This window comes from Photinus pyralis, unplaced genomic scaffold, assembly GCF_008802855.1.
Source record: "Photinus pyralis isolate 1611_PpyrPB1 unplaced genomic scaffold, Ppyr1.3 Ppyr1.4_LG8, whole genome shotgun sequence".
In the NCBI taxonomy this organism is placed as follows: domain Eukaryota; kingdom Metazoa; phylum Arthropoda; class Insecta; order Coleoptera; family Lampyridae; genus Photinus; species Photinus pyralis.
Window position 1 is genome coordinate 10,717,950 of NW_022170819.1, and position 26,822 is coordinate 10,744,771.

At 37.5% G+C, this 26,822-nt stretch overlaps 1 protein-coding gene across 1 annotated transcript in view; it reads left to right on the top strand.

Annotated features, from left to right (window-relative positions):
• The window catches only part of LOC116178416 (espin), a 116,031-nt gene that overhangs the window by 74,439 nt on the left and 14,770 nt on the right, over positions 1-26,822 (top strand). Inside the window, exons 4-8 of the mRNA XM_031497902.1 lie at positions 18,293-18,476; positions 24,861-25,043; positions 25,091-25,201; positions 25,250-25,413; positions 25,467-25,630. Of these exons, the coding sequence (XP_031353762.1) occupies positions 18,293-18,476; positions 24,861-25,043; positions 25,091-25,201; positions 25,250-25,413; positions 25,467-25,630 (806 nt within the window). The remainder of the gene's footprint in view (positions 1-18,292; positions 18,477-24,860; positions 25,044-25,090; positions 25,202-25,249; positions 25,414-25,466; positions 25,631-26,822) is intronic.

Sequence of the window (26,822 nt, forward strand, 5' to 3'; positions counted from 1 at the left end):
TTTTAGAACCCTTAAGGGGTTGTAAAGGTACAAAAGTGCAAACACTTTTGGTGTCATTCAATATACTCACTTCTAAGAGTCCTCAATAGTTTTAAGAATCTTTATGAGCCTTTAAGGACCTTTTATGGTTGCACTTCATTAACTTTGATGTCCTTAAAATCCCCGGACGCTTTTGAAAAACCTCCAAAGCCTTTAAGGGCGATTTAAGACAATTAAGGAGCTTTTAAGAGTCCTTAACACACCATAAGTGGTGTTAAGCATCGCCTACAACCTTCTAAACGCTTCAAAGCCCTCACAACTTTTCTAAAAAAATTTTACCTAGTGCCTAGCACTTTAGAGCCTTTAAAGCTTTTAGGAACTTTTACAGCCTTTACGATTAATTGTTGGTCTATTAGGGTGTTTTGAAGCCATTAAGTGTCGTTCTTAAGAGTCTGTCATGCAAAAATAGTTACTAATATATGGAAAACTCGGTGATATCCCGATGTCAAGGTCTTTATCAACGGATAGTACAACAAACGACCGGTAGTGACCTTGTAAAGCTTCGGAGAAAATACACAGAAAAGAGATTTCATTTGCTATAAAAGCAAATTCGGAAAAATATTATACAGGGTAGTAGCTTACCAAAAGGCACATGTTTCCCAATTAAATCAAAGGTCCCAATAGCCTTAGGCCACAACATTTATTATCCTCTTAAATTTTAAATAAAAACCTGATTTCATAGTTCAGTTAAATAAACTCCTATCACTATAACTTCCTTCTTAGATTGTCGATATCTTTCCAATCGCCATTTTAAATCTCTCCAAATCTTTCTCTTTTACACTATTTTGTTCATATCCCTTCTCCACTATTTTCGGTAATTTAATTCTGTAAAATGATTTATACAGGGCGAGTCAAGCGTCTGGAGGAGACCATGAGCGCAATTTGATTTATACTAAAAAACAGTGTATTATACAAAAGTTTGTTGGCACGAAAAGCCTTACCTAAGTAATTCAGCCTTGTGATGCATCAGAAACGTCAAATTTATCGTGTGGGTTATCTGCCAAAAAACGTTATTTTGCGTTATTTAGTATAGGCAAAATAACGTTTTCTACTGATAGCCTGGGGAAATAAAATGAAATCATTGACATTATACTCGAATACTAATTAAGTGGGTCGTATATTCGAAATGCCATGATTGTCATGGAAATGTCACTGACGTTTGCTAATAAAAATAACCGTCTTTGTAAATAAAATGATTTTGGTTGTCCATTCAATGGTTTGCTGCAAAAGCAGAAGAAAAGTTGGTAGGTGCAAAAACCAAATCAAGTAAAACCTGTTATAAAGAATATGAAGTTGTTTTCGTGGATGAGTAGGATTTTTTTTGCGTCTAAAGAGAAAATGCGTTGCTAAGTCACTGTTTTTCACAATTACCACAATGTTCTTAAAGAGTGCAGATTCTAGAGTACGGCTAACTTCATATCCGTAAAAATTCATGTTTTCAAATAAAACACTCTGTACACTTTTGAAATGTATTACTTATTCATGAAGTATGTCCGAAATTTTGTTTAATCTCTTTAATTCCCTGTATAAATGTACAATTTTTATTGAAACTCATTTCTGTATTTTTAACTTCTTGCTTTACTCCAATAAATCTTTTCTTTGTCAAATTTTCTTCGACTCCTACTCCAATTCTTCGTCTCGTACTTGTGTCGTGCGATTTCCTTCTCTTCCACATTTATTCCGATCAACTGCTTTTATATACTGTGCAACTTTCCTTATTTTGTCATGGATCCCTTTCACATACCAGTCTGAATTCTCAAACACCCGTTTTCCTTCTACTTGCTTCTCCAATAATTTCAAAGCGCCCTCTATGGTGGCCTCCAGTTCTGTAAATTTCTTCTCTATTTTTCAGTGTTTATTTCAATTTCTTTCAAATACATATTGTTTTGTACTTTTCTACGATTCATCATAGGGCAGAGAAGTTTGCCATAATCGCGGGTCCGTGAAGTTGGAGTGTCGACTTGAAAGGAATTAAGTTCCAAGTATCTCATAATTTTGTGCTCATTTTGTGCTAATTTGTGCTGCTAATTTAAAATTTTGTGCTAATTAGGTTAATGAGTAATTCAACTTTCTCTGATGACACTCCAACTTCACGCTTGAGTGTCAACATCGATATTTTCAAAATTTTCTTTTACTATAATTTTGTGCTCATTTTGTGCTAATTTGTGCTGCTAATTTAAAATTTTGTGCTCATCAGGTTAATGAGTAATTCAAATTTTTCTGAAGATACTCACTGTAGTGTCAGTTGGATATTGCCATCGCCGTTTTTTTGGAAAAAATTTCATCAAATGTCGACATTTTAGATCATTTTAAGCAACTTCTAAATAATAAAATTTTTCTGCCTGTGGGTACGTACCGTACGTACTATGTACAGTGTGGTCCAATTTCGATGGGATTAAATGGGTAATTTTCTTATTAGCGCAGATAAACGAAAACGGTTTTAGTACTCGTGTCCTTATTTTTTATGCTTATTCCATTACCTTTGCCGGAAATAAGCTGCCGTCTTTTGTTTTTTCACTAGAGAGAAAAAGTGAAAAATGTTGAAGCTAGAACAAAATGACTTTAGCATTATTCAAGCAGTTTTTAATGTAGATAACCAATGTCGTCAGTCGTTTGTTTCTAGACCTTTTAATAACCAACCTTTTATTTATTTATTATTGTCTTTATTTTATAGTGGGCGGAGTGTTAGCTAATTAGCTACTCTTTCCACAAAAAAGCTTTTGTTATTATCTTTCAGGCAAGATGTATTAATAAGCAAAATTTATTGTAAAAAGCTTATTCTTGAAAATAAGTATGATGTATTATACATTTTAGGAAAGCTCGTATACATAACTTCAATTTAAAAAAATCAACTTTGAGTTACAACGCAGTTACTAAAAGAATTAGAAACAAACAAATCGTACAAAAGAAATAGGGCTGAATTTGTGTTTATGAACTTATAACATTAATCCGAATTATAATGGAATTTTGTGATAAAATGGTTACCTAATTTTCGTGTATAATTAGTCGTAATGACAATTATCAGGCTGAAGAACGGAATGAAGCCTGTGAATGCGGTATCTGTTTGCACAGCTTGCAATCTGTTTTATTTTAATAGATTTACTATTCTTAAATGTTTTCTATTTTTTTAATGGTATAGAACCTAGATTTTAGCGCATTTTTAAACTTATGTTGGAAGGCGCAATTATGACCACTTTCTCCGTCCGTCCATGCGAGGGCGCCACTGCTCCTACAGTTTTCAATATATTTAGTTCGTTCTTCTTGAATTCGGTAGCTCATGACGATAAATGTGCGCATGCGGAATATCAATTTTCTTATTTATTAATATATTTTGCTGGGCCCAAACCTCTTTACTTTTAACTTTTATCTCCACAGTAAGGTGCCTTTTGCGGCTTCGCTCTCTTTTTTTATTACTCTCCCTTGAGCTACATCCAGGGGTGTATTTCCCACAAGGCGGACTAGTTGCGCGCCTAGAGCGGCAAATTCTAGGGGCGGTAAATTTTGGAGGAAACATTTTGAGTATTCACCAGTTTTGGTTTTGTTTAGCAAGAAGCATGAAACGTAGAGACCACAAATTTAAATATCTGATTGTTTGTTGATGAGCGGTAAATACGGCAACCAGGAATAAAACAAGGAAAGGAGTATGTAGCGTTCTTTTCTTACCAATTGATATTCCAAATTTATATTCCTTATATACTTCGAATTTTACTCGTTGATTGTTGAGTGAAAAATAGCAAAGAGGCGCAACTATAATGTAAAATTGCGATACATATTCCCGAAGCTTCCCGTGCCCACAGTCCACAGTGGGAGGGGTGTGAGTGTGTTATACGTGCGACTCTGATGCTTAAAGGCCACCCAACAACACAAACCGATACCGATTGAAAACCAATGAAAGAGCGTTGGACTATAATTCCGGAGGTCGGGTGTTCGAACCTGGATTGAGGTGAATTTTTCATCTGTGGCAGATACCTTAGACCAGTTGCGAGCATTCTGCCGGCTACTCTGAATGACGTTTTTCTGCAGTTTTCCTAAATCGTAAGGTAAATACCGGAGTAGTATAAAACAACTTAATACCTTCTCTGCAGAGGCACCTCTAAAAAGCACTATGCGGGTCACTCTGTAATTGGGCGTAAGTCTGTTGAGGGCCCAGAACAAGAGAGGAATAGTAAATAAATAAATAAACGCTGCTACATCTGCGGAAATCGATTATTCTTTACCAAATTGCCGATGTACTGAAGCATCTTGCAATAAGCCTCATCTAAATTAATCAAGTTGCACCTCTCTTTATATTTCTCACCCCATCTAGGTATTCCCTCTGTAAACCCGTTTAGTTTAGATGCCAGTCATTTCTATAGTATATTTGTTATTACCCATAGTTCTTTGGTTCGCCACTAGAGGTCGTGATCTTCTTTTTTTTCTACATACGCATGTCCTATACTTCTTCCTTTCAGAGACGATCTGGATCTGGGTTAATTGCGTGCAAATTTTTCTCGATACGCCATTACTTTTTACTTGACTTTGTGTCAATCTGTTTTGGCTGTGAACATATTTCTATTGAGTGTTTTTCTCTATTTCTGATGTGCTGTGGCTGTGCTCCATTGAATACGCTTTGTAAGTAATTAGTGTGAGGTATGTACTTCAGGATTTTTCTTAATACGTTTTTTAGGGTTTTATCTTCCCTCAAGGTTCGCTCAAACTTCTCTCTTAACTTCTTATCATTTTCTCTTCTGGATTACTTTTACGTTATTCTCTACCTGGATATTTCTTACGATGTTGGCACTCAAGCGTGATGTTGGAGTGTCGTCGGAGAAAGTTGAATTACTCATTAACCTAGCACAAAATGAGCACAAAATGTTGACACTCCAGCGTGAAGTTGGAGTGTCATCAGAAAAAGTTGAATTACTCATTAAGCTGATGAGCACAAAATTTTAAATTAGCAGCACAAATTAGCACAAAATGAGCACAAAATTATGAGATACATGGGACTTAATTCCTTTCAAGTCGACACTCCAACTTCACGGATCCCATAATCGCGCCTTCCAACGTGAGTTGGAAAATGCGCTAAATAAATAAATAAAACTGTCACCCCACCATTCACTACTGAAATAACTTCAAAGGGACTCAAAAACTATATTTCGAAACATTTGCTTTCACAAACAATTTTTAAATCACACTCGGTTTGCCCATATTACACAAAACTCCAAATTTACTGGGTTTGCTAGTTCTGATGATGATCTTCGGTGCCCTATTTCCCAAAAAACACAGTGTAAGTCGATCTTTTATGAACAATCCTTTATAAACAAACGTTATCGCGAACCACTTCCACTTTTTTATGAAACTAGCGCAATTTTTCGTAAACTTGAAAAGCACCTTTCGTCATGTAAATATCCTCACAGTCTAAAAAACATGATCAATATTTCAAGCGAAGGCGTATTATTTCTACTATCTAACCCATAATTTTCGCATACCAGGCATTAAGGTGCCTTTCGGGATACTTTTCAATACGCATTAAGGAAAGTACATGTTTCTTTTCATAACACACCTTCGTCCACCTGTCCGAGATCTCAGCAGTGAGACCTCTCACAAAGTGACCGTTTTTTAATAATAGATTGTATAGCTGCATCAATAATGTATATACAGCCGTCGCTCATTTTACGAGCAGAAAGTGAAGAAAACGGCGATTGTGTGCACATTTTTCGATAAATTTATTCTGTCCACTTTCTTCCAAATAGCTATATTTAGAATGTCACTGTCAAGGGCAATAAAGACTGTTTGAAAGTGAGAACCAGTCTAACGCTTATTTCAATATTTTCTCCTAGAAAATCAATCTTGATATAGTCAATGTAATTCACGAAACGTGCGCCTGTGACCGATCCCAGCGCGCGAATTTAGCGTTAAGTCATTCAACATCACGCCAAGATAATTAAAATCTAATAATAACAACTGTTAAGGTGCTGCATGCTTGCCTTTTAGGATCGCGCAACAGTACTACTAAAATCAGCCATTTATAACGTTAAACCTGCACGATCCTCATAAAAATATCCATGAATTGATTTGGCGTGGAGGATGTAGGCCAAATAATCGGTACGACACGAGCTACTGCAGTGAGACAAAATGCGAAAGTTAATTCCGGACCGCCCGTTATTAAATTCACTCACCGATGCATGTAACTTACTAATTGTCTGTAATTAACACGGATATAATCGCCGTAGAAGATGATACTTTCTTCAGCTTTGCTTCAGTTCTTGGCGCGACCGATTTGGTTGCTACTGGTTTTTCAGCAATCCGAAAAGGTGAAAGTTTAATGAAGTATTTTAATTTACAGGTGACGCGTTGCCGTCCATTAATGCGAAGATAATTATGAACATTACTGTTACGCATAACAAAGTATTACGATAGAATTCCGGGGCACTTGCAAGTAAGGCGCCTTTCGCAAGCAGCCGCATTTCTAACTTTTCGGGAAAGGCGTTCCACAGGGATCGGACGTGTGCCAATTCTCATTGTCGTTCGTATTGTTTATTGGCGCCTTATGCAAGATTTTTCAGTGACAGATGAATGTTCGCCGATCACTTGAGGTGTATATACGCCAATCTCTGTCCTAGATTTCTATGTTTTTACAGTTTACATCATCGACTGCAACATGTCAAGTGATTCGCAAACGAAACGTTCAACCCAAATCGGGCAAAAATGGTCAAATAACTTTTATGGAGCTTACTCATTTCGAACCGTAAATCTCTCCATTAAAGATAAGATCCCATATCTTGACCTAAGGACGCCATCGACGGACATGTGATATGCTCTTCACATGAATCATATGCAACGTGGAAATCGAAGTTTAAGCACCCGTTTCAGCTCCCAACCCAAAAGGTTCTGGAAGCTGGAGGGTATACCAGAAAGGTGCATTATTTTGGAAAAACCTTGAGACCTATAGATTTCAACTTGAAACTTCATCGAATGTGCAAATTGATTGGCCAACTATTGAGATAAATTTTGTTTCTGATTCTTGAACAGTAAGCGTTGGAAGTTTAGTGTAGCCCTCCGTCTTCATTTACAAAATGGAAGCAAGACGAAAGTGAAAGTGCTGCACTGATCTTACTGTATGGCGTTCCGCTGAAGGCATGTGATCTTGATATGACAAGAATCGGTGACAGGGGTGCTTTATATAAATTAAAAGTTAAAGGGGTTCGCAAGTAGCACTACAGGGAGGAAGATCGAAATGAAACCAGCGGAAAAACGTCACAACAAATTTTCCGAAATCCCAGCATCCGCGGGAAGTCGCACTCTTTGTTGGCGCACGCAACGAAATAAAATCACTGTGTCACGACATAGATGTCACACTTTATAGTTTTACGGCTCGTATCGAATTAAGATGTTCTTCGCCTACATTTACATATTATGTGCGTATCTCATTTACAAGAATGGGTAATATAAATACTTAATAAAAGTTAACGGAGGATCACGAGACACATTAAGAATATTTGCATTAAATACACTTTCACAAGCCGTAAAATATTCTATGAGATTTTCATTAAAAACTTTCTATCTACAGCTTGTTACTTATTTTGACATATGTTTCATCTATTTGCTCTAGTTATTTATACAAAATTCTGTGCTTCTCTGGATACATCGTAGATAAATTATCTTATACGGATATAGCTTTTACTTCTTCATTACCATATTAATTAATTGGATACATTTTCACGTTCTATAGCACGAGGGCTGGTCAAGAATGGTTTGAGTAATATCATCCGTTACAAGTAACAACGGCATTAAAATATGTTACCTTTCAACCCTGGCCGCAACCGTCTGAATTCAGAAGGGCGCTGTCTGCCAAAATTTGTAATCAGATAAAAACAACAAGACAGGGGTATGAAAATTACGAACAGTGCGAGAATAAAAGTAACGTTTGTCACGTCGAGCAACTCGAATTCAATTATTATCAATTCTCTAAAAAGGATATACTTTCAGTTATACCGGAACAATACTCAGGTCATCAGTAAATAATTTCGCTATAAGTCACTGGAGCAAATATCACGTAATGTCAATCTAGGGCACGACGTAAGTACATCAAAATGATGGATTTTATGGAGAAATTCAAAGTATTATGTCCAATTCGACGTAGATTTCTCACACCGGATCGTGTGCTGATGTAGAAACAAGAAATAAAGTAAAACAAGTATAAATTGTGCACAACTCTTCTGCAGATAAAGCGCATTTTCTGAACCGAAATAGCTTAAATGATTGGATTATAAGGTAGTAGCATTCTACCTTCTTCTAGCATGCTTACTTTCTTGGTAGATGATTAATGGGGAGGAGGCTTTTTACACATAAACATTTAAAGGCCGTCTGGTATACAACCAAAATCCTCCGACACTCCATTCTGGAGATATATGCACTGGAAAGGTCTCGTGCTGACGTTCCACTTGCCTTTTATAAGTACCCTCTGCGTTGTCAAGGTATTTGCTTCAACTTCACCAATATAGATATGTCTCGTCCAGTCGGTTCATTTTTCCTTTGAGAGTACTTTCCTCCGACAAACCGTTTGGTAGATATTCGCTCTTACAGTTTTGACATCGCCAATGGTGAGTACCCTCTTCCGACAATCTATGGTTGGTAGAAATTAATTCCATTCATTGAGACCTTTCATTAGAGCACCATGAAGGATAGAACGTGTGTTTACTCCCCCCCCCCACACACACCCATAAATTTCAAAAGTTTTACTTGGAACCACTAAAGGCATGTGTATCTAAATTTGTAACCAATTGGTTGTCGTATATAGAAGTTATGCACGTTTTGCTTTCAAAAACAGCATCTCAGGAGATATTCCTGCCCCCCCCCCTTAAGATAGCGAAATTTGATGGCCGTCTGGCACACCTTCAAGGTATAGGCGTACCTATTGCAAAAAATTCCAGAACTCTAGCACCACTCCCCTACAAGTAGTTCAAAACGGCAAAAGTGGGTCCGGACGAACGGACGGACAAAACGCAAACAATGGCACCTTAAAAAATGGACTAAAAAAGGCTAAAAGCATTATTCAAAGTCAAGAATATTGCGGAATTGTTAATACATACCGTAAAACGGCCTAAGTTGTAGAAACATCTGGAGAAAGCGATGGAACTTCACCACATCTACCAACGAATACCTTAAGTAAGATAAATAACGAACATTGTTACAGCAAAAGTTAATGGCGGCGTGTTCTGTACATATACAAGTATTCTTCTGCTCTACCGAGCAGGCAGGTACTGCTCATACAGATCACGGAAAGAGAAAAATACAGAAAGGTAGATTCTGGTGACCTCTAGCGGAAGAAAAAAAAACTAAGAAGTGAAAACTTTACCAACTGCTCACTACACGAGACACGAGACACTGGCACGCGAATAATACAGATAGCGTAACGAGTAGAAAATGGTACAGTGGGTTTATAGAGACAGTGGCGACAACAGGAGCCCAGTCGCCAATTTGTGCTCTAGTTGAGAGGAGTGTCGAAAATACCCAGAATATTATCTTGTGGATGAGGCGTCGGTCGGCCCCGTGTCATACGCTGTTCCGATCACACAGATATTTATGGAAATGATCGATTGAGGTGATTACGGCTAGAAATTCTCTTGGGTAGGTACAGTAATTGCGTTCCGATTTAGAGAAAACCTTTACGTGAAACATCCGGTGGCAGTTTTAAGCCAAATCCCTTTACGGTCTTTAAATTCGTATTTTTAGATTTTAATAAAGGACATATGGGTGTAGGGGAGCTTTTAATTTATTTGTAGTTTTTCCTTAGACCATATAGTACATGGACTGCTAATTGTAACTAAAATATGCTCAAGGACATCGCCTGGGTATGTGAGTTTCAGGGTAAACGAGTCTGTCCGAAGTTGTCCGATGAGACACGATTTGAGATTGTCAACCTATAAATTAACAAACGTCAATTGATTAATCGCCTAGATATCCCAAAAAAAGCAAACTTATTCTTATTTGTGGACGTATAGCAAATAATGAAGAGCATTTAAAGCTTCCCGTACTACGCGGTTACTATAAAGCTGCTCTTTAAGCGATCCTAGTGGTGTTTACACGACTTTAGTTTACCCTGAGATTCACATACCCACGACTACAGTGCCCTCTATCCGTGACCATCCATTTTGTATTGAAAGCATAGGGCGAATAGCAGTCCATGTACTATATGGTCTAAGAGTTTTTCCAATTTAAATTTGGCGTTGAATTTCTGTCAGGTTGCACGAATTTTTTGGATTGAGTATAACAAAATATACAAGGTGGTCTCATTGAAGGACAAGTTTCTTCGAAATTATGTTGCACAGGTACATTTTTGAGCGAATGATCCTGGATTACGATCTTTTGCGTGAGAAGGATTAGGGCGCCGGTTTGTCACGGTCCAGCTGAATCAATCAGCAGATATGCTATACCGATTCTAGGTCACTGTGACCTTGAGATCTGTACATACACCAAGTTCAAGGTCTATTTATCAAAAACAGGCCAGGTAAACAGAAAGAGGTATGTTCTATTTCGTCAGATCTATTCCATAGAAACGGCTTTGTGCAATAGAAATAAGTCCGTTTAACGGAATCAGGTTTATTTAACCGACCTGTTTCTATTAATTAGACCTGTTTCCGACGATAAACAGAACTGAATCGTATGCGCACATCTCAAGGTAAGTGACCTAGAATCGGTATAGTATATCTACTCAGATCCGTCGTTATCTAGCGTGGTTGCAGAAACAATGAGGAATTTGCGTTAGGATACGTGCTAAATTTCTTTTTGGTGATTTGATTGACTGGAAGAATGAACTCTATTGGGAAAACATCCGGATGTTTAATGGGCGTAGTTTTGGTAGAATTTAAGTGAGTGAGGAATTATATCGTGGAGATCGAGCCGGAAGGCAATACGCTTTAGACTACGGAAGAGCCCAAAAACATATTAGTTGTTACGAAAATAGCCGTGGGCATTACGCGGGTAACAACGTGATGATTCGCGTGAAACAGATAAAAATCTTTTTACACTCGCAGCTGTATTGGGAGGTTATTTTTATGTTTCAAAACGCCAAATTGTAGTGCTCGTATAAATCGGCCCATTTCCTTAATAATCGATATATTTAAACTGTAGTTCCTTAAGGAATGCGTCGATAGGACATTAACGACAATAATTGTGTTGATACCGTATTAATGTATTAATTAAATAGGTAGACACATTCCAAGTAGTTTCCCCAATTACAATTTGGCGTTTGAAACATTAAAATTTTATTGAGAACCGCTGACTTTTAGTTAAATGGGGGCTATTGTCCTATTGTTTTAAATGTCGCAGTGGGAAGCTACTTAACGACCTAATGAGAAACGTTAAATTATTGGTGAAACGAACTATATCTCACGAGCGGATTGTCGGGAAAGGGTACTCACAAAGGGCGATTGGAACGTCTGGAAGAAATATATATCCATTGGTAATGGCAGAACTTTAAGAGCGAATATATCGAAAACGGTTTGTCGGAGGAGAGCACGCACAAAGGCAAAATGAATCTGAACCAGACATACCTATCTATTGGTGAAGTTCAACCGAATATCTTGAAAACGAAGTGTGAGAAGAGGGCACTTATAAAGCGCAAGTGGAATGGAACGTCAGGACAGGACATATTTATTGATTAGTGCAAATATCTGCAGAACGCAGTATCGGGGGAGGGTACTCTCAAAGGGCGAACAGATCATCTAGACGAGACGCATTTACCGGCGATGTGATAATGAAAATGAATACGGTTTTGTCAACCATTTGTCATATAAAGCATCACAAATTACATTCCGTTTATGGTTTTTAGGAGATAATTTTTGATAAAAATAGACTCAAGCAAAAATTTAGATTAAATAAATAAATTTAGGTATTTATTTCTATATGTATACCTAATCTATTTGTGTAAATTTTTTTCCAAAAATTACTAAAAACACGAAACTTTAAATTAGTGTATCTCATAAACTATACATGTTAGGTGGTACTTTTATACACTACAATTTTAAACACATGATTTTACCCAAGTATTGCCGTTGGCTAGTTATTTTAGAAAAACCGAAAAAAAATAGAAATGTTTGCAGATTTTTGACCACACAAATTTCTCCTGACGTCAGTCGCATCGGCAAACTTGATTTTTCTCTCTCTTTATTGAAACAAGTCGGAAAAATAACATCTTCTACCGGACCTTTTGTAACCATAAAGTACAAATTGACTGAACTATATATGATTTTACTTTATTTCCTTTATTTTTAAATTATATTGCAGGTATAATGAAAAATACATTATAATAAAAGCGTGTATAAAGCACTTGCAACATTTAAGGCACTCCGCCAAAATTTCCGAAATGGCGCACTATACAATTTTAGGAGATAGGTCGTACCTATGAAGATGTGAAACGAGTGAACTTGTGGTACCACCAGCATTTTCTACAGAAGAGAGGAAAATTTCGTATTTCGATGAAAGTATTTCATAATTTCCTTGGTTTTAAAAAAAGTATCAAAATAATACCTCCTAGACGAATTTGCCGACCTTTTTGGATGTGTCATTTTTTTTCTCGGCGTAGTTCGTCAGTTACTAAGATATCGCGTGCGAAAAATTTCCAGTTTGTAAATAAGTTTGACGCAGCTCATTTACAAATATATGTACCATGTAAGGTTCAATGGTTTTTTATTTAATTTTGTAATTTTCAAACTTTCTATTACTGAAAGGCGCTACTAATCTGAAATTTGTGTACAAGAACTTCTCTATCTGCCCTTGTCGCCCAGCAATTTTTTACGGATTAATTTGAAATTTAGGTAAGAGACTCATAACCTATACCTCGGAAGTTCGACTAAAGAAACTAGGCAATATGCATCTTCTCATCCATTTGCTTATATAAATAATTACAGTTCCCCGTTTTGATTTTTCCAAATGTACGAGTAGATTGAGTATATAGTTACAAGTTACGTGACCATCGGCGAGAGGAAATTGTAATCCTAATCTACCAAAATTGATTATTATGTGTATTCTCTTTCCTGATGATCATAGATAATTACACTATTATTAGAAATTGATTAATTAATTATATTTCTAAATAGCGTCTATCATGCGATTCATTCAGTACAGAAGCAAATTGTTGCCTTCGTGATGTAAAGCAGCAATTGACCTACCTTCCAATCATCTACATTAGGCACGCTTTCAACTGCCTAGCATCTAGGTATGTACGTAGACATACGCTTATGAGAATCAGACAAACACGTGCTACACGCATTTTTACAATCACTATTATTGGATTCGAACCACCCTCAAGTTTGTGAGTTATTTTGTAAATAGGTGTGACGAACGGTGTAGGCAAGGATATCCTCTCGTCCATTTGTATCCTTTCAATTACTGGTTTAAGAATTGCAAGTGGGTGGCTAAAATGGAACGCGAAATTAATGAGTGCACATGATACCGTTCAGCGAAGAGACTTCCTAAATGTCAACGTATCTCTAGCTTACTAGAATTCGGCTTGTTGAATGTAAAGGATTGACTTGTGGACACTGTCGTATCAAAAACCTCCAAAAAAGACGAGATAGATATAGGAGAAGTCTTCTTCATTTATACCTTGACCAGTTGTGTTTCATCCCCATCCTAAGGGGTTGACCGTTCACCACCTGCCAAAACTGCAAAATTCTCCTCCAGGTCTACACAAAATCGAACCAAAATCAACAATGTTGAGATATAAACAATTGACGGTTTTTTTAGTGCGTGACGATTACCACAATTGAATTTAAACAAAACCCAAAACCACAATTTATTACTTAACACTTTTTTTGCACAGAGTTCCTTTTAGGTGAATGCAATAGCTTGTATAACCATAACAAATAAATTTATAAACATTCGTATCTAAGTATCAGAGCCGGATAATGCAATTAACAATTACCTATTCTAGTAGTTTACAATGACAAAGTACTAAACCTTTAATAATAATAATAATAATGTCTTTTATTAGCTACATTACAACTGAATCCATACATATATAAAGTACAAAAAAACAACATTCTGCGTGCTAAGTAGCTAATTGGGCGAAGTTCGATTGCAGTCTCAGCAGAAACTGCATTCGCTCTTCCACTTAACCCATTTCCCATTTCGTTTTGAACGAAAGACTATATGGCTTCTAAATAATATAACATAAACTGGTGTGCGTGGTTACAGCACAATTCATGAACGATTGATGAGTGCTGAAAATGTGAGTTAATGAGTGCGTGATTCGGTATGAGGGCTAAATAAATCCTATAAGATAACCAAATTGACAACTTTTGCAGCAAGACTTTTAGCATTATCATAATTTTAATCACATTAAGTTTAGGTACGATATAGCGTTTATTTTGTGTTACACTCATAACCTCAAAATATACTCAAACGAAGGAAATTAACGCTTTTGCTCGCTTTATAACTTTCTATTATAAAGTCTTAGGGGTCACCTGAACTCATACATATCTACTAATACAGTTCGCAAAAGGTTATAGTGCTTAAGTAACTAAAATGTGCAAATGTCAAAATCGTACCCTGTGGCGGGTGCTGATTTGTATACCACTCAACTTGTATGCCATTTTACGTTACCCGATAAGTGTAAAGTCAAGTGGTTAGTTTATACTCGCTTATTTTTCACTTTTGATCTAATACAAATGGACAAGTGGCAGTACTCAAGACCGATGGCCACGGGAACGCAAACTGGTATTAACGGTTGAAATGGCCTGCGATTTACAGACTCAAAATTTGGAGGCTCAATTTTTGAGCCACTAGAAGCCGCAGTGGAATGGTCTGCGGTTTACAGAATCAAAATTTAAAGCTCAATCTTGGCCTTACCGACAGCTGCAGTAAACTTTTTACAACTACCCTCAACCAGCACAATTTTATATTCTATTTTACAAAAGGGAATAATCCTTTCAGCTAATTTAACACGATTTACGAATATTTGTACAAACTTAATTCAATTACAAATAATTGACGTTAGTTGGACGTATAATTAGTTAATAATAATAAGTAATGCCCAAGACACAATTACGTTAATTAAGTCTGTCGGTGAACCACGCCTCTCAGCGGCTACATTTACGCATTTATTTATTTATTACATCACAGGCAAGTTTCGTTAATATAAAAGACTACCTTCTTGCAATTTATTATGTGTTTAATTCAATTAATAAATGACAAATGAGCATTTCCTTGAAGTACTGTGACATTCGAGGTTCATTAACAGTTCATTTACTAACTATAACTCTACGATTGAGTATTAGGTACTGACTCTCCGTCCGCTCACTTTACAAGTTCAAATATCCATTCCTTTAAGAAGCAATTAGATACGCTCGAGACGTAAATTTGTTCATCATTATAATTTATGGGTTTATAACCGGTAATTTTTCAAGAAAGTGTGGGGTTTTTGGAAGTAAAACGGATTTTCATCCGAGATAAATAGGAAATGGCGTTCCGGGAAGGTGGAGGTGGCGAAACGTGCGCGGGGCGACGAGACGTTTCGAACGCGCCGCGTGCCCAGCTCGCACCTTTCGCCCTTCCTCGCGGTGTTGGGAAAATTTGGATGGTCGTAGCGGGAACCGTAGGGAACCGAAGAGGGGGGGGGGGTCGATTGGCGGTTTTTTACGTTGGCTTCGTAGTTCGAGAGCTTTCCCGAGTCGAGGTTCGATCGCGGGTGGTCGGTCGAGGTACGTGGGGGGACGAGGAGGCACGATTGAGGATTTTTCGCGTATTACTCGAAAACTGGACCCTACTTTGTAATTAAACTTTCAACCAACTCGAGTGTACGTGGGGACACGTCATCTGTAATTTTGTCATAAAGCTAATTTCACGTATGGGGGGGGGGGGGGGTCAACAAAGTAAAAAATGCCTTTCGGGAAGGTAAAGGCGGGAATACGGACGCGCCAATATCGTAATGATGAATAATTGACCTGGTATGGCTTTTTACGTCCAACTATTCGATGTATGTCCCAGTCTTACGTATTGAATTATTTGAGGACGTTATTGTTCCGTTTTAAACAGGTAAATAATCGTTCGAAGTTGATCGGCGGTCGATAACAAGGATGCGGTCTATGGAAGTTGCGGAAGGTGTCCCTTCCCCTTTCGAATGATAAGGCGGTGAATGCTGTCACCTTCTCGGCATTCAAGTTTAGACTGTATGCGCTTTCAAAAGTGGTTTTATTGAAGTGTATCCGCATGTGACATGGAAATGTCTCTTATTTTATGTATAGGTCGAACTAAACCTAAAATTGTATTGTGTAGTAAACTAAAAAAATCTTATGTGACAGCTACGGGGTTTCTGTTAAGTTCTTCGTCTACTAAATTGAAATCTGGTGGGTTTAACGTATATAACAGTTAATGCAATAAAAGTACTATAATAGGTAGGTATAATGGTGTACCTATTATACTACTTTTCTTACATTAACTGTTAATATACACGTTAAACCCAGCAGATTTCAATTTAGTAGACGAAGAACTTAACAAACCCCCTTAGCGTAACATATGATTTTTTAGTTTCACCAACTTAAGAATGACGAACTATAAGTAACATAACCTCAGATTTTCGCGAAATGAAGTGAACTTTTAAGATGCAAAATGTCGGACCTCTCCCGCAATTTTTTGTTGAAAATTAGCAATTTTTATTAATTTCATTTCATGATCTTAGCTTAATAACGTCACGTACTCTTCACTCATGAGGCATATCCAATCATTGGTGTTGAGAATCCATTAGACCTCTGAAGTTTAAAATAATAAGTAAGCAGTTCTCATGCTGGGCCGCGAACAGAATCCTTAGACAAATCCCTTTCTGTTTAGCTGTGGGAAGATAACTAGGAATAATCCTCTACTACATTTCAATTCAGGGAGAGTTTATTTTTGTTCTTCAATTTTTATGACTTATTGGTAAGTCCGTTTTTTTGTGTGAAAAACTCCCGTTCTTCCTTTACCAGGAAAGTTTAGTTGCATTTACAGGTGTCGAAGACCTCACTTGCATGAAATAAAATTGAACCTCTACGGCACTGGCAATAAGTTTCAATAATTATGACAATTCATTTTATTTGGCCCACGGCTTGTTCAGTAATAAAAATATTTTCAAAGCTTGGAGAAATTGGGTTCTTTGTTTATCACAATAAGTTTAATGCCAGTTTATTTAATCCTGTTTTTTTATACGAAAAGCGGTTCTCCAATTCGAAGATGTTCCTTCGCATATATTTTACCACTCGTAAATAAAAGGTTATGCTACGAATCTGGCTGCTGGAAATCCGTTCCATATTGCAAAACCATTGAGGAATCAAGCCTGGACGGTACATGAAGAACTTTAATGTGTTGCTGATGGTGGATCCAATCCTATAATTTTATTGGCATGTGGTGCTACGAATAGAATATTCTTGCATTAAATTCTACATAAATAGCCACATTCATCTTTGGAAATTGTTATCATTGTTGCTACACTCTTAACTATATTTATTTAGTAGCAAGAGTAAAGAAATGGAAAAAATCAGAAGCGAGAACGGGACTGGCATATAATAGAGGGCACCTTCCATACCTCTTATTTCTGCTTTAACTGTACGCGTCTCTTAAGACAGAAGATTGATTTAACAATTTCTGCGATGAAGGTTATCTTCCGTCAATCTTCAATTGGGTTACCATTTACAGAATTCAATTAGAGCCTCTACAACATATGGCGAATGATATACGGTTAACCTACCTCCTAAATAGTTATTGACGAGTCTAAGAATTTTACATTTAAACTTTTGACATAATAATCAATTTGTATAATTGTTTAAATAATTGCATTATGCAATTTCCCTTCCCATACAATAATATTATAATTGCTATCATATAACTGACATTTTCATTAAGTATCTACCTTTCTCAAATGCATAATATTTATATAAAACTACCGAATTTAACAAGCCGGCAATAAATTCCCAAAACAGCTAAAAGACTGTCACTTTTTTGATGCGACCTTTATTTTTGGCATCAACTACTTTAAAGTAGAACGCGTACAGCGTCTTTTATCGAGGGCTATTGATGGTAGTACAAAGCAATAAAGAGACTCATCCGAAATATCAATAAAATAGCTGTAAAGTGGACGGCGTCAATAAGTAATCACTTACGTAATGACCATAGAGAAATTATACTTTTGTTATTTTGTAAAGGTAGGCAAATTAACGTGTTTCGTAACTATATTACCGAAATGTTAATCACCTGCAGAAAGTTTCCGATTTATTATTCATTCATTTGTATTTTATTGCAGCGCAAACACTCAGATGGACAACGATGTGACTCCCGTCTATCTTGCCGCTCAGGAGGGACACCTCGACGTCCTCAAATTCCTGGTGCTCGAGGCCGGCGGTTCGCTCTACGTACGAGCGAAAGATGGAATGGCGCCGATTCATGCGGCCAGTCAAATGGGGTGTCTCAATTGTGTTAAATGGATGGTGAGTTTATTAATTAAATTGTCTCATTATTGTTAATTGGACACGCCGACTTCGTTTATTAAGACGGATTTTTGTGCTCTATAAGTCCTAGACATGTTTCTGGGGCGCTACCGCGACGTTGGCCGTGAAATATGAACTTTTCCGAAAGATCACGGTCACCTTCTCGGAGAGATTTCACAAAAAAACCTAATTTGATGGTGGTGGTTTCCGACTAAAGAATTTGGTGACGGTTCGTGGTGGCTTGACCGATGTAGCTCCACAATGTGAAAAAATAGATTCAAGCCACAAGCGTAAAAGACGCTAGTGCAACCCATTGAAATAAAAATCTTGACTTAACGTAGCTAAAATTCTAAAATATTAATTTGCCCTCGTCTTCTAAATGACCACAGCCTTCGGGCGCAACGAAAATTATTGAATATCTTTACGGAAACGGTTGCGAACGGCGGCGGCTTAATTACAGCTTTCGTTTACGATAGCGGTGACAACTCTATAAATGTAATCAATTATCTTCGACTCTTAGAACCAACTTTCGACATTACACGTAACTAAGCGCCTTTAAATACCGAGTGTTCATCCTCAGAGTGGCCACCAAAACCGGTGGAAAGATAGGTGCTTTGTTACAACACCTATTTGGAGACGCACAACCACCAAAATTTTCTAGCCTATGAGATCCTGTAACAAGTATAAATCGACTCCGCATGGAGAGGAATACCGCTGAATCATCAATTCACACGCTGCGTACCAGGCTCGATATCGACGGATCTGACCTTTGCAAAATCGTCACTATTTCATGTTAATTTTGTCGCACCCTACGACTTCCGGGGACCTTAAGCTTTCACACAACTTTAAAAGATTTAAGAAATCCTGCCAAATAAAATTCTTTAACGGGCTCCCGTTACAAAGAAAAAATTGAAGGTAGAGACGTTTGTGGGTAAATTTCAAATGCGAATATCTTGAAAATGGGGTATCAGAAAGATGTACTCACGTAAGGCAAAATTTAAAAATCGGAAATAGGTCCCTTTGTAAATTCGTAGTCAAACTAGTTTTAAATGCTAGATATGAGTAGTACGCGTTCCCAGTACGTTAAAAATTTTTTATATGCTTCAAAACAATACGGTTGTCGTAGGCGTGTAGTGACTCACACAATAAGGACTGTCGAAAAAAGTCGGGCACTAAAAGTCGATATAATGTCTTTTCATTTATCACTCATTAATTGAAATGAATACCTAATAATTCGCACGTAGCCTTTAGAATTTACGAAACTTACGTGTGGTTTAATCAAAGAGTAACCATAATTCTTTGGTTTAATCACCTCAAAATAAATAAATCTTCTATCAAGGGTATACAGCCAGTGGAGGCGTAATTCGAAGACAAGGCGTAAAATTTCAGTTGCTGCAATTAGTTATGCGTTGCACTCATGTGGATTGTAAATGAAAAGAAGTTAATTTTCTATAACCCCAATTCTCCCACCATATCTTTAATTTATCGCAGATGCTACTGTTAAAGGTAAACATATCTCATATTGTTAACATTACATGTGCCCATACACATTCTGCGCAGTGTCAACTTTCTTATTTATGAAGATATTTCTTTGAAATTTTAACCATAGATGCATCTAGTAAACAAAAACTTAGCGCACATAGCTATAGCCTTTTGGGAAGTAGTGATCAATGCATGGAAAATGCGCTAAAGTTACTAGCCTTAGGGCGAAAACCTTTTTACATTTTAGCCAGATGCTTTTAGTAAAGACAAACATATCGCATATTGCAAATGTATGCATGCGCCAACTGCGCAATATCATCGTTCTTATTTATAGATATTTTTAAAAATTTAACCAAAGATACGTCCAGTAAAGGCAAACATATCGAATGCTTTCACCATCAGGTGTGCTCATGCACAGACTGCGAAATGTTAAGTTTCGTATTTATAAGAATATTTATGCCATTTTCCTTTGTACCCACAATCAGTTACATGGCCTAAATGCGCTCAAGTTACTCACCTTAAGGCGAAAACCTGTATTTCATTTTTTAAAATGATGCTTGATAACAGGGGTGTCGCAGGCGGATATTGACTCACAAAAAGGAGTGTCGAAAAGGATATTCACGGTCGAGCCGTTGCAGGGCGTAGATGATTTTTGTCTTTATAGTTATTTTCAAAATCAAGCACTTGTGTAAAAAGAGGGCGTGGAGATGCAAAGTAATCAGTTCGGAAATTCGATAGTAAAATGAAGTTTGTCAAAATATGCCAAACGTTAATTCTGTTAAGTTCCAATTCACCACAAGAGTGCATCAAAGTAATTTCTTTTCATTTAACATTCATTAATTGAATTAAATACCTAATAAATTGCACGTCGCCTTTATAATTCATGAAACTTGCGTGTGGTCTAATCACCACGACCTAAGTGTATCTCCCACGGTCATTGGGGGCTTAGCTAAAATCTGAGCGCCGCAATTATGCGTTGCGCCCATGTGGATTGTAAATGAAAAGAGGTTAATTTCCAAAATGTTAATTAAGGAATAAACTAAATTATCTCCTATAAGGAAAAGGTTTGGAGGAAGAAACTAATAGCAAAGTTGAAGATAGAGGGGGAGGGGGGTACAGACACAATAAAAGAAGAAAAGAGAAAAACAAAATAAAAATGGAGAAGGGCAACATGAAGATGATGTTCTGGAATGTAGCAGGGTAGATGGTATATTAACACAGGTAAAACGGGATCAGGGAATGGAGGGGTGAAATAATAGAGTTGGAAGGAATACAGGTCAGACGAGCGGAAGTGGGGGGAAAGAAAATGGGAGTGATAACGATATACAACAGAGAAAGAATTAAGCGTTTAAAAAAATAGAAAATACGAGTATGATACATGAAAGGGGGGAGGAGGCACTAATATCGGGAGAAGATTTTAATGCTAGAACAGGAATGGGAAAAGGAACCCAAGATAGAAACTCAAGAGTTAAAGGGTGTAAGGAATAGGGTGAAGTGTTACTGGAATTATCAAAAAAGAGAATTTGGAGAATATGAAACGGAAATATGGAGGGCGAGAGGGACGGGCAATTCTCATACATGGGAGGAAGAGTGAGGTCGGTAACTGATAACGCCTAGGATAACGCAATAGTAAATGGAAAAATACCGGAAGAAATAGATGAATTTAAGATAGGAACGAGGATAGAATCGCATCAACAGTCCATGAAATTGAGTCTAAAGGGGAACATAAGAAGATCAAAAAATGAAAAGACGCAAAGAGAGACAACAGACACCGTTGAATCTGTATAGAGGGAGACTAGATGAACAAGGAGAAGAAATATGGGGAAATACAGAGGAAGGGTGGAATACAGTAAATAAGAGTACCTATTAAAAAAGCAATAAAGTGGAAACAAATGGGCTGAAGGGGAGGGGAGAGAAAAAAGAAAAGTTTTTCGGAGGGTGATAAACAGAGGCAGAATGGCGGGAAGGACCCGAAGGAGTAAGTGTGCTGATCTTCAAAAGAGGGAACAAAGTTTGTATGGCAAACTATAAGGGAATTGCTATAATAGAATCAAAGAACTATATAGAGGGACACAATTGGGGGTGAGAATAGAAGGAAAGGAGTCTGAAGTGTTTTGGACATGTAAAGGACTGACACTTAGGTCAAACTTATTTAATCCCTACTTAAGAGACACGGAACAGTATTAAGACGGGGTCAAGGTGGAGGGATAGTAGTGGCGAGAAGGAAGATAATATGGCCCCCGACATACACGGACGACGCGACGCAGTGATCATGGCCACAGAGGTAGAACAGATAAAGGAAATGGTGAGAAGAATAGAAAGATATTGGGTAAATGTAGAAAAGTTAAATAGGTATGATGATATTTGTGATAGGGGGTGAGAGGAAAAAGGGGGGAGAAAAGGATAGAAGAGGTAAAAGAATTTAAATATTTAGGGCACTAAATGCAAATCAATGGCGCAAATGCGCAGATAACAGAATTAAGGAAAAAGGAGGTGGTGAAATGAAGAGAGCTCCCTCTCGCGAATTCACCACGCAAAAATGTTTTTGGTACAAGAAAGCTCATGTACGAAACGGAGATATGGGGTGGAAGGAACGGGAGGAACTGGAAGGAGTACCTACAAAGAAAAAAACAACAATGTAAAAGATAAGGATAGCATCGTAGCAAAGAGTAGGGAGGAAAGCTGGAAAATGAGCTGGAAAAAATGGATCTGAATGCACAAATACAACAACAAAGGGTGAATATAGAGAGCGCACGCGGAATCAGTAGCTATAACCTGCTAATAAGGGAGTAGTTACCAAAATATTCGAGGGAAGAAACAAAACATATTAAAACAATAGCGAAATTCAGATGTGAAAATGAAGAGAGGGGGAAAGAGAGGGGGAAAGAGAGGTTGAAACAAGAAGAAGAACGAAAATTAGAATATGCCGAGAGGAAGAAGAAGACATAGAACACACGTTATGGAACTGCACGAAGATGGAAATAACAGGGACCAGTAGGATCGTGCTGCTGGATTAGGGGGGAGGAGGAGGTGAGAAGTGGATGACGTTGTTTTTTGTTAATTTGTAGCTTTTGTTTTGACATCACCAATGGATATATTTCTTGCAGACGTCTCAATCGCCCTTTGTGAGTACCGTCTTCCGACAATCCGTTCTTGAGGTATAAGGGAATATACCTGATCACGATAAGAGGTCGAGGAGGAGGGCTATGGTTGTCGTATGTAAAAGTTATGCACGTTTTACTTTCAAAAACAGCAACTCAGGAAATAATTCGTGGGGGGGGGGGGCCTTTTAGACAGCGAAATTTGATGGCCGTCTGGCACACCTTCAAGGTATAGGCTACCTACTGCAAAAAATTCCAGGACCATTCCCCTAGAAGCAGGGACCCGGACCGGACCGAAAAAGAACCGAAAACCGGACCGAAACCGTTATTACTTCAGAAATGGAAACGTATTGAAAACCGGAACCCATATTACTTTTTTCGGTTCTTTTCGGTTTGTTACGGTTCTTAACAGGTTATTGGAAGTTGAAGGACACGCCGGCAACCACGTCCTGAAAATTGATAAAATATTACTCTATGATTGCCATCGGTGGATTATACATTTTTAATAAGGTGTCCAAATTGAATGCATATCGGGTGGCGGTGGCGCTAATTTAGCCACTACTTAAAAAAAAATAAAAAAGGAGGGACGAGGATTTAGAAAATAAAATTTTCTGTTTTTTAGTAATAAATTAAGTGTAAAAACATATTTCCCTCTTCCTCCATTATTCCCCTTGTCGTTATAAATTAGCTACACTGACGATACGTCTCGTTTTGATATTCATGACATTTTCTTCACACCTATTAATTAACAAATCACATTGTTATAATGAATTTTTTGAATGCCATACTTTCTGGAAAACTAGAACCGAAAATAACCGTTATGGACCGAAAAAAATGCGCAGAACCGAACCGTTATTTCTTTTTAGAACCGAAACCGGACCGGAACCGTTATAAATATTTTCGCTTAAATATAAACAGAACCGGAACCGATATTTCATTTGGGTCCGGGTCCCTGCCTAGAAGTAGTTCTAAACGGCAGAAGTGGGTCCGGACGGACAAAACGCAAACAATAGCACATTTTTTTTAATTCTTAAAAAATGCGCTAAAAAGTTTTTTATTTATATTTATTATTCAATCATATACATGCATATATTCCATCTTTGGCAATAGAAAACCATCTTACATTATGCAATATGGCATCCATTTAAAATTAGTTGATGTTAATTTCAGTAACCGCCATCTTGAATATCATTTTAACATCATTTTTGAGTTTTCTCCATCAAAGTAGTGGGAAACTTTAAGTTTTTTTCATAAGTTTTTAATTATAGAGGTTTTTATCAATAGACGCTTTTTTTAATAACTTTCTTACTTTGAAACGACCATGACACTACTAAAAATTGAAGAAACAGTTCATATATCTACAGCTATTTTACACGGTGAGTTTCAAGGATTTTAAGAGGTTTTGTAAGCACGTACAAAGAGTAGGTATTTATTCTTTGGTATTACTTAAGATTGATGGTTGGCTACATGAACTCAAATTTTATTGGTACGTAGAATCTTGACGGCAATATCAATTACAAAGCCAGCAGGTAACAGATGTACGTTTCTGTATTGAACAAAATCCCGTAACTCTTACAGCCGTTATTCTCTTTCACTGTTGAAAATCTATCGTTTACTTCCACCGAAGGTATGATAACCAAAAAAAGAGATATTTCTAACAGAAACTGGAACCATTAAGTGTCTCCTTCAACCATGTAAGTGAAGTTGTCGTGTTCAGTGCCGTTTAAAGTGCAGATCTCTTCGAGAAATCCATTTTCTATTAAGACATTAACGCTTTAAACCGACATTCAATTCGTTACAGGTTCAAGATCAAGGAGTCGATCCAAATTTACGCGACGGCGACGGAGCGACGCCTCTCCACTTCGCCGCGTCGCGAGGTCACCTCGAAACGGTACGCTGGCTTCTAAAGCACGGGGCGAGATTGTCGCTGGACAAGTACGGGAAGAGTCCCATTAACGACGCGGCCGAAAATCAGCAGGTCGAGGTAGGTCTCGTTATACCCACTGTCACCTTCTCTAATATTCACTTTAGTGTTTAAACGTCTTGGTCCAACACGGCACGACACCGAACTATGCAGACAGTGAGAGAAGCGGAACTTACGGCTGCTCCTGCAGTCGCAAAGGTGATACGAAAAGAACTAGGGTAAGTCTAAGATCCGTCGTGCGCTTTTTTAAAGATTGAACTTTGCAGAGTGCCTCCAATAGCGATTGTAACGCGTGTAAATCTTCGGGGTGTAATAATAATAACCAGGAACCGTTCTATCTCCACCCACCTTTGGCAAGTCGCAGCTTGGAGGCGCCACACGCACCTCAAAATGGTCTCTACATAAATCCAATGAATAACCATAGGCATAGGTAAAGTAGATCGCTTTACTTAACCGATCACCGCTAACAGGGGGGTTTTATAGTATTTCTAGCGGCTCCGATAGCTCAGGTGATAGCATCAACGGCGATTCGTTCTACCTTCACAATCCCCAAGAAGTCATTTATAATCGCGTCAAAGATTTATTTGATCCGAACTCGGCGTCCGGACAATCAAGCAATGGTACACCACCTCTCTCTGCCCTTACAGGTAAATATACCGTTTTTTTTGCGAAGTTTAAAAGACACATGTGCAAACTCAACAGCATTAAACTGCGTCAAGAAAGAAAGAGAGAGGGAAAGCCAGAGAACATTTCACATACATTTAATGATACCTATCACCACACGAACCTCGCAGACGAGTACTCATCGCCTCGTGCGGTGCTGATAAACTAACATTGGTATTAGATGTAATCAAGGTTCTTCAATTACTACTATTGAGCAAATTAGTACGTTCAGTAAGCTCGGAAACACATGACACTCAATTGTCACATTTGATATAGTCTGTCAGTCGACCCTTGGTATTTTTAAACTGATCCTCGCTGTCAATCAATTGACAAAAGGTGCTAAGTGTCAATTGTCAAGTAGGTACTTAGTTAGTTTTAGTCCTTCCTAGTTCTATCTTTATTAGGCAGGGAATTATTGTCACAATCTGTCATTTTATTAGTGTCAATTGACACTTGTCAACTGTCAGTATCTTGACAATATTTGCCCACTGACACGTAATATACCTTAATAGGATTTTAAGTCAATTAATTGATAGATAGTTACATTATACCTATGTGTACTAGACCCTATTATGTTTTTTTGTTAATAGTACATTTGTCACAAATGCAATAGGGTTTTTGCAAATAAGGGGGTTAATTAACCCTCATTTGAATTGAATGATTGAATTCACTATTGCGAACTTGAATCTTTTCTGCAAGACAGTGGTCCACAGGTAGATGTGGCTAATCAAATCGAACCCATTTATACGGATATTTTCTTCCTTGAACTGTAAATGAAAAACTAATTTTTTAGCAAATCCCGTTTCATAAATGGCAAAATCTATTTAATACAAACGGATTCAATTGGCCCAGAGGTTGGTATCTTTAAGAAAAAAACAAATGCAAGTTTTTCTTTACAATGAAAGATTACAACAAATCGAATATTGTTTATGAAAAGATGAGCAACCCTTTATTTTACATAAACTAAAGTCACTATACCTCATATCAAAATTACGATGATTTTCATACAAAACAGACTTGTTACGGCTCACTTTGCAGAGACAATATTTCGAGAACTTGCAATCATAGCGACAGGTAACCGGACTTCTATAGATTGTATGCCTTCTTGAACGGCAGTTTGTTCCTAATGATTTTTTCGACTGCAAAATGTCACTATTTTAATGGTTCTGAACACTT